This window comes from Daphnia magna, linkage group LG3 (assembly GCF_020631705.1).
Source record: "Daphnia magna isolate NIES linkage group LG3, ASM2063170v1.1, whole genome shotgun sequence".
Classification (NCBI taxonomy): Eukaryota; Metazoa; Arthropoda; class Branchiopoda; order Diplostraca; family Daphniidae; genus Daphnia; species Daphnia magna.
Window position 1 is genome coordinate 11,800,982 of NC_059184.1, and position 10,865 is coordinate 11,811,846.

Below are 10,865 nucleotides of genomic sequence, written 5' to 3' on the forward strand. Positions count from 1 at the left end.
ATATTGCGAATGGGACGGCGTGTGACAGTGCGTGCCGCACTCTATGGGGAAGGAGCTTTTTACATATTTTGTATTTTGGAATCTTTTAGATCACATTAAAGGTAGGAATTTTAAATAGCAAAACGATGAAAATCAAGCTACGAAACTGGCGACGAAAATAACAATTTCTCTAACACTTCGCTGCCATCCGATATTGCGTATCCAACATAAGAACACCCTCTTCGTCCTCCGAATTAGTTGATAATCGCGACGAATAAAAACGGTTGAAAAGAGACTGATCAAACCGATTTCGTGCAGCGTACTGTTTGAAAGAAAACATTAGAAAAATTCATATATATTTATTATAAATAAAACGAAAAAATCTATCTTTGGTAAAAACGTCCCGCTTGGATACTTTTAGGAACATACCGGAGATGTAACTGTAGCTGGTAGTTGGTCTGGATCCCCAATTAAAACCAATTTGCTGATGCCAAATACAAGTGGTGTCAGTGATTCGGGTTCTGTGCACTGAGACGCTTCGTCTATTATACAACAAAGAAATGCTGTCCCCCTTCGATTCCTAAAATATCATTTGGAAAAATTCAATAAGGACAAAAAGTTAAATCCCTCCAATCATAGTGAATTATAAGTAAAAGAACTTATTACTGGACGAACAAGTTTTCCATTTCTCTGCTGCGACAGGAGTTTAACGTTGAAAAAATTACTTGAGACCCCGAAATAACATCTTTTTTGAAAGCAGAACGCATTCTTTCAGTATTGAAATAGTTGTAGTGATTCTTCATGCATTCGTTTAAAGACCGGTCAACTCCTTCGATTTGACCTTCTAATTGCTCTAGCTTTCTTGCATACATTCGCGCTTCATCAGATTGACCGTTTTTGTTAGCGGCATCGATCGAAGCAATTAAGCATGTCTTATTGTTCTTTAGAAGACTGTGTTCTTCTGTCAACGTACGAAGTTTGCAGCTTTCCAGGGATTCCTTTGTTTCCATAATTGTTTGTTGGTGTTTCTTTATTAATTCTTCCAACGAGATTTTTGCAACGCTTGGGTGCATTGACGTTGTAACACCGACTCGTACAACTACGAAAAACAACACTTAGCCAGTTACTTTTATTATTTCAACATTCCAGTACTTACTATGATAATTGCTTTTTCTTGCATCACGAACATGCATGAGGCGGGCAGCTATTTCATCAACTGCGTTGTTTGACGGGGCACAAACCAATATGCGTGGATACTTATTAGTCTTCTCGTAGTGTGTATCTAACATCCGGGAAATCAATTCGACGATGACGTGCGATTTACCGGTACCTGTAAGTCATACTTTAAATTGAGTCCATAATAAATACGATGAAATTATTAACCTGGTGGACTCTGTAAAAGAGCAACTTTGGGTTCGCGGTCTGATGCGCAAACTATTGTTTTTGTAATTGATTCCACAGCTTTATACTGAACTGGATTTAACAAGTCATTCTTTCCTTCAATATCAACTGTATCCAACTTGAAAGCGTCTGAGAAATCACTTGGATGAAGAATAACGTCGCACAGTGGTGACCGAGACAAATCAGCATTTAGAATGAACTGTTTCAGCACGGTGCTTAAGCACGTTATTTTTGTGATAGTGTCGATTTTGTCTAGTTCCTTGGGAACGTTTGAAAACTTCACCAAAAGAACAAAAGACATTTTCATGTAAGGGTCATTCGGCGGTTTGCATGGTTCCAGCAAGCGTGGATCAGTGTCTTCTTTCCGCCAGTTCCTGAGCACTAGCTGGTCAACAACACCAAAATATTTTGCTGGGGGCTTTTGTGGTGCGATAGGAACGGTTATGGCTACGAGATCTTTCTCATTTATCCTCGTTGCCGAAAAAGCTTCACATTGTAAAATCGCAAAACCATTGCAAAATTTAGGTTTGGAACAAACTAATACTCTGATGGGAGTTGATGGACGGCTTTCCATGTCTTTGCAAAGAATGGCCCATGTCTCATGGAACATGAGTGATTGGAAGATGGTGCAGTAAGCCTCGAGACTGTCATAGGCTGACACTACTGGAAGTAAAGACAACGCAGGTAGAGATTGGCCATTTTCCCTATTTGCTGCCGCCAGCAACGGAGGTGGTTCATCATTCTTCTGTTGTTGTTGGAGCTTTTGTTGCTGTTCAGTTTATGTCATAATTAGATTGAATGTTAACATTTATAAAGAGAAAATCTTTTACCGCAATCCAATTATAGTTCCAGCAACAAATTCTGTACAGTATATCGTGTGTTAGCGCCGTATGATCAATAGAACGAACAGGTGTTCTTAGTGGAAGCGGTGGAGTTGGTGCTCGTGCCTCAATTTCGTAAATTTTATTGTTTTCTTCTACAATCGATACCTTTTTCCTCCTTTTTGATGCAGACAGACTTGGAGATCGTATTATTTTTTCGCAATCTGTAACATCATCAACTAATGTTAAGTACAGTTAAGGAATCGCATATCAGGAAACGTAATTGAAAAACCAAACTTACCCGGCATAGGAAGTTGAATAGTTTCATCGTGTTGAGCTGACGATCCAACTTCTTCGTGGTTACTCTGTTGATTATCTTGCGCTCCTGAATGTGGTGTAGGTTCTCGATTACCAGCATGTCTTGATGCCACATCTTCTCGGGGCACGTTTTTAATCCCATTAGGAGGACCCCACTTTTTGTTCCTTCCAAGGGGCAGGGCTTCATCTCTAGGTCTGTCATGCCGTCTGTTTGGAAACTTAGAGGATAACGATCCACCATTTCTATCGTCATCATCACAACTATTATTTTGTCGGGCTACTCGTTTTTGAGGCTTCTTGAAGGCATATGAGACGGATGTAGACTCATCGACAGCATTTGCTTCGGCTTGATTCAATCTATCTTCATCGTGATCAGGATGCTTCCTTTTCTGTGCCGATGAACCTGAGGAAGATGATGCTTCTTGACCATTGGAAGACGATTCAACCGTTGATTTCGATAGTTTTGGTATGCAAAAGCCTGATAATGCAGAAGTGGGCCCCTTCTTCGCACCTTCTTTAGACATTTGCTCTTCACCGACAAGGTCCTTTAAAAACATGTCTCCCCGGGATTTTTTCGTAACTTTAGCCTATTATAAACGTACAGTAAAATATAAGTGACAAAGAAGATAGTTTCAACAACAATACCTTTACTGAGTTTAGTGTAGATGATTTTGGCACTTTTGATACACGTTTAGGTCGCGAGATTTTCTTCCGCGATACTTGAATTGGTAGACTACTAGTTGATGGCCTATCATCCGTCTTCTTTGTTGCGTCATGTACACAACGCACATAACTCTCCATACCCTGATCTTTACACATTTTCTCTCGAAGTGAAGCAATACTACTTATTTGTTTCTTCTTGCGGGAGACCTGCGGTCTGATTGGTATTATCTTGGCTGTACGCGGTGTTACAACATTTGATACGGCTGGTTTCTTCCGTTGATCTTCAGTTTCTTCTGGCTCCGATTGGTTTTCTGATTCTCTCCTTGCAGACGTGCCTGCAGTTGCAAGGGTCAAGCGTCCTCTAGGAGGATTATTCAAAGTAAGAGGTTCTATGACCCCATCCTCGTCACTGTAGTCATCGAGACTCGAAGTAGGCTCCTCCAGGTTGATAACATTTTTCAACTGTTTTCCTTTTGACTCAGCTTTCACAGGGGGATTTTTCGGGTGATGATTGTCGTTCTCAAGTATCTCTTCACCTTCTGATTCAGTGTCCGAAATACATAACAGACGACTTTTGCCTTTCACACGCTTTTTCGTGTGTGTTTTGCTGCAAGTGACATTGGTTCCAGAAACTGTGAAATGTTTTGGCAATCCTTCGATAACTACTCTACAATCCAACTTTAGTTTCACATCGTCCAAATACGGGCGTCTTGAATTTGTTAACGCAGAAGAGGTCTCGTTGTCTTCGTATTGGTTGCGTACTAGAAATTCTTTCTCAGGGCCTAGAAAAAAAAAAGAAAAATGCTCAATAAAGGAAGTTCAAGTTGATATTATAATATTCGGATATACCTCCTTGTGTTGGTGAATCTAAATGGGTAGAATGTTTTTCAGCTACAACGGGTAGATTTTTGGCAGGCAATACTTCTTCCGGGGTAACTGGCTTTTCTATAAGTAACGTTATAATAAATCTTTGCTTGATAAAAATCAATTGAAATTAGGTAAAAAAATATTGAAGACATATATCTTATGTCATCATTCATACAGCGAGATAAAGAATCCATACCTGGAATAACCGGTTGTTTTCTAGGTGGTCTGTGCAGGCTTACGGAGAGTTGATTAAGCACAACAACCCATTTGCCGTGGATAGCAGGCTCGCATTTCATCTGTGGTATTAAGTATTTTTTCAAAAGCACAAAACGTTATTTGATGCCCTCGAGGGTAAGAACAAACAAAATGAGACCTGTTCAGCAACGAGTCCCTCGGGAGTCAATCGGAATTTCGAATAGCCAAATCCTATTGGAACAGAAACAGCAGAAACTCTTTCCATCGTGCCGTCATGGCTTGTAACACATGCTGTAACGCGACTGGCCTTCATTACATCTGTAATGATGTACACGCTTTTGGCGCCGACCAGATCTAAAATCGATGAAAACTTAATTTACTCCACATGCCTCCGTAATGTTCTGCCTGTTTACGTACCAGGAATATTTTGCTCCAGGCAAAGGTCTCCTTCACTCAAATTCAGCGGGATGAGAAATTTGTGAAGCCCTTCGATGGTCAAATGTACGGACTTGCATCCCAAATCGACGTCCTTCTCCCACTGAGCATGTTGAAAATAATATTAAAATGAAACGAAGAATGCACAAAGTTGTTAATGTACCTTTACGGACTGATTGCCGACGTCCTCTGTGTGTGGTTTAGCGCTGTTCAACAAACGATCAAGGTCAGTTTTTTCCAGCTCAGTGACTTTGGAAACGTGGCCAATTACATGGTAACAAGCACCCGCCAGCGAATGCTTAATCTTTTGACTTACGTTTTCCTTGGGACAAACATTTTTATTTTGAGGTTTATTGGCCGTTTGTGAAAATAAAGTAGTTACCGGTTTGCTCTTGACGAAAACTGAGAAGAGGCCGAAATCATCAGCATTCGAGAGGTAGGGAACTGGTACGAGTTTTCTCTCTGAAAGTAATTCTTGACCGATAAAACAACGAGTAGCATGCCAAATAGTATCGAGCAAATCTTTCTGAGAAGCAGTGTTAGCCATGTTTGAGTTTTTTTCTTGCAAAACAAGAGTTTTTTTGGCTTGATTTCGTCAAGTGTTGGAGAGCGTGATGAAGATGCAACTGCCTCGACAGAGTTCTCGCCCTTCAATATGGCCGTCTATCCTGATGGTGTTCTACGGCCGTAGAACACCATTCAAATTTAACAATCATCGTAACCGCCATCGGTTTATTAAATTTGTACCACGTTTCCCTCTTGAAATAAAACTCGGCGTTATTACGAAGTCGGATATTTTAAAATTTGCTATTGGTATGCCGGACAATAGGATCTGTATTGTTACATTACCGAAAACGTTTCTTAGTCTTCTATCCAGATTATAGACGAGGGATCCGCTAGGTCCACCTTATTCAATTCCTTTGTGATACCGAACGAAAGGCACAATTTAGAAGGGCCGTTGCATAATTGGTGTGTCGGTAGACGATGGCACGACTTCTTTTGAGACTTGGAGCGGATCTGTTGCATTCGTTCTAATCCAGAAAGGGGTTCTATGGCACGTAAAAGAACGGCTGTCCCATCGCCTCCGCTCGAGATGTTGAAACAGTGATACATTCCATAGATAGAAAAGACGTATACAGTCCCAGGCTTCATAAACATCGGCTCGGTACGCACCGAACGTTTATAACTTGAATGAGCAGCTTTATCCACCATGCCCAAATATGCTTCAGTTTCTACTATTCTACCACAGATATGCTCCTCATCGTTTATCTGCCTCACAAGGACTTTACCCAGTAAGGCATTTGCCAGGAGAGAGCTTTCTTGGTGGAAAAATTCGTTTCCCAATCGGGTTTTGATAGATGGTGGAGATGAAGGTAAGACAACTGGTAGCAGGTGAGGAACTGATTTACATTTTCTTTTTCTTGGAGGCTCCCCAACTTTAGCATTTAGTTTCTTGAAGTAAATACTTGAATTACTCATCTTCTGGAATGTTGTAATGCTCATGTGTCACGAAGATATTGTACAAATAGGAGAAAAAACTAGAAGGAAATGTAAAAATTTATATTACCACATGCATCTGGCATGAACCTTGAAAGTTCAAAAATGTTTCACTTTTCATTCAGAATGTTAGAAAACATGAGTACATTTGCATTTTCGAATTAATGATTAGTAATAAACGAAAAGCTTTTGCTTTTTCAGTACCTGAAAACATGCCCGCTTGTTTTGTTTTTTGTATTTTTTATTTGGTCTCCTTGACTTTGATTCTTGTTATGCCAAGTCATCAAGCCCTTTCTCTCTAGGCCAGCAGCATTTTTCCCCCAGAGGCACTGCCACGCTGAAACTATAAACTTATAAAATCAAGAAAAGAAGGGTAAGGCACTAAAGAACCTTTTCTTGAAAATGTGTATTAACAACTACAAGTAATAAGTAATATGAAAAATTGTTAGCTTTAGTTATCTCCAACGATAATGAGCATATGCCCTGTTAGTTTCACATTGTTTATGCAAATCTTGTTTCCTCTTAACCACTTTGCCAGTATTATTGAAAGCTTCTAGTAGCTCATATGCAAGCCTTTCAGGAAAGTGTACCGTCCTTTCTTTTTCTCTGGATTCCAGAATCATCCATTTCATGGCAAGGAACCGGGCACGGTTTTCCGTGATGGGGATGGGAACTTGATATGTTGCACCACCTCGTTTGATAGGTGTCAATTGAAGTACAGGTTTGCAATTTTCTAAAGCTTTATGAAATATGACAATAGGGTTCAATTCAATTTCAGCTCTTTCTGCATCTGTTGTAGCTTTGTAGTATTTTGCGAGCTGCATCTGCTTGATTTTCATATAGGCCTACAAAAGTTTTATACATATATATCAACTTTATTAGAATATATTTCCAATATATATTTTTAATGGTATTTTACTGTTTCAACCAATTTTGTTGCTACTTCCTTATGGCCTTTTTCCATAACCATATTGATGAATTTGCTGGGGACCGAAACCAAAAAGTTAGGTGTTGATGCTAGACTATTGCTTTAAAAGTCTTACCTTGTTAATTCATCATGAAAAACTGAAACATTATGGTCACTTCTTGCCGCTTTTACAGGAACGAATTCGCGTTTTTTCGCTTCTCCCGATTCAATCAACTGGTCCAGTTTCTCGATGCTGTATGTTGGCTCTTTGACGAATGGCTGATACATGCTATAAGGTTGTTGTCGAGCAATTCGGCCCAAAAAGCTACAATGGACACAACAGTAAATAAAGTTAACCCTATTCAGGGATATAACTTGTCTTACTTTATATGGCAATGTATTGCATTAAAACTAGGTAACTTCCGGAGTACGCCGGACAACGACATTTTCCCGAAAATGTTGTGGCTCTACCCAACTCGATCTTTTCATCTAGCAACAGGTTGTGGCTTCAGTTCAGACCATCCCTATTGCCACAGAGAGGTTACGATCTTACCTTTACCTCCACTCAACAAGGTACGCACTACTTAAGTATTATCGATTCGTCCTTCGTAGGGTTTTGTTCACTTTTTAATATTTCATTTAATGAATTCATAACGCCCCTTATTCGTATGACGATGTTATTGAAAAATGTATTTGCATCAGGTTCTGGATGCGGAGGAGCTGTGTTTAACACCCGAGGTTCTGTAACGAGCCCCGGTTTCCCTGGCAACGTTTCTCGTGCTACCGACTGCCGATGGGAGTTATCTGTTCCAATTGGAATGATTATCAAAATCGATTTTCCCAGTACGTAGTACCAGTAAATATTTATTGTAAAAGGCTTAACCATTCCATCCTTATTATTTTTCATTTTTAAATACTCCCAGTGTTCCAATTCGGACCATCTGATGACTGCATGAATAATTACGTGGAAATATCAGATATTCGTGCAAGTCCAGACGGGACATTAGGAGAGGCTTGGAGAGCGCGCTACTGTGGAAACGTAAGTCCATTTTTAATGCCAGGATTTATGTAGTTGTAGGGCAATTATACTTATTTCTGCGTGACCTAATGCAATCAGGCAGTTAGGTTGCTTTAAAGCTAGCCTAGCAGTTTCGAGGTGTTTTGTAGTACTCACCATTTCTAAGTGTTTGTTTTGCGTCGCATTGCGTCGTATCGAATTTTTATTTGACTGATGGTGTCTCCTTTCGTGTCCGCTACGCTTTGTGGGTTTAACTGAACACGCAGGATCGGCCATCGACTTATGTGGGCTCTAGCAATGGAGCTACTATTCGTTACGTCACCTCAACGAATAACACCGGATCAGGATGGAGAGCTGTCTTCCAGGGCGTCACCAGTATCCATGGAAACCAATAACAATTGCAACTCTCCCACATCATTGATAACGCAACCATACAAAGTTTCCCCTTTTTTTTTTGTTTTTTTTTACTTAATCCATTTTTAAAAATTTTAAATGCAAAACACGTGGGGGACTCTTTGTTTCCTCTCTTTTTCGTTTTTTTTTTAAAGATTATTAATCACAATAGGTATGGGTTTGTTTGTTATGTATCCATAACTTGTTATTCCATTTTCAATACGAGACAATATTGACAATTGACGTTTTTGAAGAACCAAACAAAGCGACTAAGGTTACCAAGAGACATATCTTATCCGATCCTACGGCTGGATACAAATTGATAATGTGAACTCTTGAGATCAAATTTTCCGAGCTAGGCAATAGAAGACGGCGGAATGATCAGCTGGCTTCTCTTGCTGAGGGCAACACCTTGCCAATTCTTTCCATTCGACCGTCTGACATCCGGCATCCGCTAAAGCTGATTCAACTATTGCACGGTTAAGTACAACAGACGGAAATTCATGATTATTGTGCCAATAATGTGTGGCTGTTTCCCAGGGCGCCCTAATTTATTGTATTTATTATTTTTTAAAGGTCAGAACAATGGAGCGCGTGTAGGCGGCTGAAAAATAATGCAGCATTTTTTCAAGCATGTTTACCTGGACGACGAGAAAGCCTGCCGGACGTAAGAGCCTGGTTACATTGGCCACTGCTGTCGAATACTCTTCAACCGTAAGCGTAGCGAATTCGAGACAGAGTGTAGTGATAATCACGTCGTACAATGAATGGCCGTCAGCATTACAGGCGGTATCTTTGTTATCCATCAGAGGATCAGTCAATAAGACATTGCACGGTACAACAGCCCGAACGGAGTGACGGACTCGGTCCAGTAAAATCGTCTCTGATCTTGAATGAATGAACGAATAATAGAGGAAGGAAAAGAAAATGGAAGGTGTTGGATATCCCAACTCTATTCATGACCTTCGTTATTCTAATATCTATCTAGAAAAAATTCCAAATGTGACGCAACGAAGAAGACTATCATAAAGAAGAGGATGAAGAAAAATACTCGGCTCGTTCCAGTTCGGCGACGTATTGGAAGAATGGAAGCCAAGTTTCAACTTCGTGCCGTCCAGGTGCTGGTGTTGCGGCCGTCATCATTGTCAGCCAGTGTTTGATGTTTTGTCTGTTCTGTTCCAAGAAATCGCTGCAAACGATCCATTCACTCCAACTACTGGCTGAGATCATTGAAACGGGCACGGGGCCTGAGCCGATTTCCAAGACCCGCCTCTTTTCTTTCGTCTTCTTTTCATTTTTCTTTGCCACCTTTTCGTCTTCATCCACTTCTCGTTCTACCTGCTTTTCCAGTCCTTCAAAGTCGCTAGTAGTGGCGGAAGATTCTTCTCCTCCTACAAAAGAAAAAGAAGTTTCTAATTTGTCAAACAAGTTGCGTTACCAAGTCAGGATAAAGTCGTCAGTTCAATCAAGAGATTTAAATTCACACATGAAACAAGAAGTTGGATAAAAAACAAGGTTTGAAAAATTTCATCCATGTAGATACCGATTGCCAAATTAGGTTTCACGTTATTCGTGCACCCGTTGCTGCGACAACCAGCAGAAAAAGAAAAAAAAAAAGAATCTACGAAAATCAATACGTGTATACAGTGCAACGCCCAGCCGTCCGTGAATAATTATCTGTCGCATACGGGGGGCGAAAAAGGCAGGCGGAGACGCATGTGAACTTTTTTTTTTTTCCAAACCGGTGACACATTCAACTAAAGATAATAATGTCTTGTACCGTTTGAAACGAAGAAGAAGTGATGGAGATTGCGAAGAAAGAACTCTACTTCAGGATCCAGATTCCGGTAATACGTAGTAAGATATTCTTCCGGCTGAAAATGATCTTTATACAATTTCTCGAGTGCTAGCCGTTTTGACTCCATCGTCATTAAAAAAAAAAAACACGTTGATGACGAGAGTAGACGGTAATGAATAAGGCCGTAATGTATGTCCGCCTATTTATATGATTCCTATGGCTGTACCGGCCTCATTATTATGTACTTGATCGAGATGTAGGGGAGCTGATAACTAGGATACTATCCCAAAAACACCAAAGAGTTATCGCTCCCACGACTGCATCGTATATCTCCGACTGTGCCTCGAATATTGAGTGTACTGTACTTTTTTTTCTTTTAGTACTTTACTTTTACTCTATTCGCTAATATAATACTACAGCAGTAGCCGACCTCTGCAAGCCCCGTCATCTAGCATTACTCAACTCTGGCTCTTGAATAAATAAACCTTTCCCCTCCACCAAAAGAAAAAAAAAAAAGAAGTCTCGTACTACAGTACTGATAAAGCGCAGGGAAGACGTAGCGGCAACTTGGGA

General features: G+C 40.2%; 4 protein-coding genes and 1 long non-coding RNA gene across 7 annotated transcripts; 1 reads left to right on the forward strand and 4 right to left on the reverse strand.

Annotated features, from left to right (window-relative positions):
* Positions 1-7: 7 nt before the first annotated feature.
* Positions 8-5,226, reverse strand: LOC116921961. The gene is made up of 14 exons (XM_045171510.1): positions 5,062-5,226; positions 4,843-5,001; positions 4,662-4,782; positions 4,423-4,598; positions 4,246-4,345; positions 4,032-4,127; positions 3,165-3,964; positions 2,503-3,106; positions 2,211-2,425; positions 1,363-2,149; positions 1,136-1,309; positions 646-1,078; positions 409-559; positions 8-301 (listed from the first exon to the last, which is right to left on the reverse strand). The coding sequence occupies exons 1-14, from the start codon at positions 5,224-5,226 to the stop codon at positions 170-172; spliced, it is 4,113 nt and encodes a 1,370-aa protein (XP_045027445.1). The 3' UTR covers positions 8-169.
* Positions 5,227-5,294: 68 nt separating this feature from the next.
* On the reverse strand, positions 5,295-6,188 carry LOC116921963 (DNA-3-methyladenine glycosylase). Its single transcript, XM_032928328.2, has 2 exons — positions 5,529-6,188; positions 5,295-5,437 (listed from the first exon to the last, which is right to left on the reverse strand). Exon 1 carries the CDS (start codon positions 6,180-6,182, stop codon positions 5,541-5,543), a length of 642 nt encoding a protein of 213 aa, XP_032784219.1. The 5' UTR covers positions 6,183-6,188; the 3' UTR covers positions 5,295-5,437; positions 5,529-5,540.
* Positions 6,189-6,218: 30 nt separating this feature from the next.
* On the reverse strand, positions 6,219-7,610 carry LOC123470759 (28S ribosomal protein S7, mitochondrial-like). Its single transcript, XM_045171512.1, has 4 exons — positions 7,468-7,610; positions 7,220-7,408; positions 7,096-7,159; positions 6,219-7,021 (listed from the first exon to the last, which is right to left on the reverse strand). The coding sequence occupies exons 1-4, from the start codon at positions 7,527-7,529 to the stop codon at positions 6,632-6,634; spliced, it is 705 nt and encodes a 234-aa protein (XP_045027447.1). The 5' UTR covers positions 7,530-7,610; the 3' UTR covers positions 6,219-6,631.
* On the forward strand, positions 6,445-8,737 carry LOC116921964. 3 transcript variants are annotated; one of them, XR_006644539.1, is made up of 6 exons: positions 6,445-6,549; positions 7,278-7,425; positions 7,499-7,656; positions 7,786-7,926; positions 8,007-8,122; positions 8,368-8,737. It is a non-coding gene; the product is annotated as an uncharacterized LOC116921964 (long non-coding RNA). The 3 variants fall into 3 exon arrangements; XR_006644541.1 differs by lacking the exon at positions 6,445-6,549 and adding an exon at positions 7,164-7,179; XR_006644540.1 differs by lacking the exon at positions 6,445-6,549 and adding an exon at positions 7,168-7,184.
* Positions 8,670-10,425, reverse strand: LOC116920610 (nicotinamide N-methyltransferase). Its single transcript, XM_045171511.1, is given in 5 exon segments — positions 8,670-9,018; positions 9,020-9,040; positions 9,136-9,382; positions 9,546-9,885; positions 10,275-10,425. Coding segments are annotated over 5 exon segments (942 nt in total). The 3' UTR covers positions 8,670-8,835.
* Positions 10,426-10,865: the final 440 nt, after the last annotated feature.

Coding starts and splice junctions, on each gene's coding strand:
- LOC116921961 (XM_045171510.1), bottom strand. CDS start 5,226: ATGGCTAACACTGCTTCTCAGAAAGATTTGCTCGATACTATTTGGCAT. Junction 1,310..1,362: donor TCTTTTACAGAGTCCACCAG/GTTAATAATTTC, acceptor TATGACTTACAG/GTACCGGTAAATCGCACGTC. Junction 302..408: donor CAGCTACAGTTACATCTCCG/GTATGTTCCTAA, acceptor TCTTTCAAACAG/TACGCTGCACGAAATCGGTT.
- LOC116921963 (XM_032928328.2), bottom strand. CDS start 6,182: ATGAGCATTACAACATTCCAGAAGATGAGTAATTCAAGTATTTACTTC.
- LOC123470759 (XM_045171512.1), bottom strand. CDS start 7,529: ATGTCGTTGTCCGGCGTACTCCGGAAGTTACCTAGTTTTAATGCAATA. Junction 7,160..7,219: donor TTTCATGATGAATTAACAAG/GTAAGACTTTTA, acceptor TTCGGTCCCCAG/CAAATTCATCAATATGGTTA. Junction 7,022..7,095: donor CAACAAAATTGGTTGAAACA/GTAAAATACCAT, acceptor AAACTTTTGTAG/GCCTATATGAAAATCAAGCA.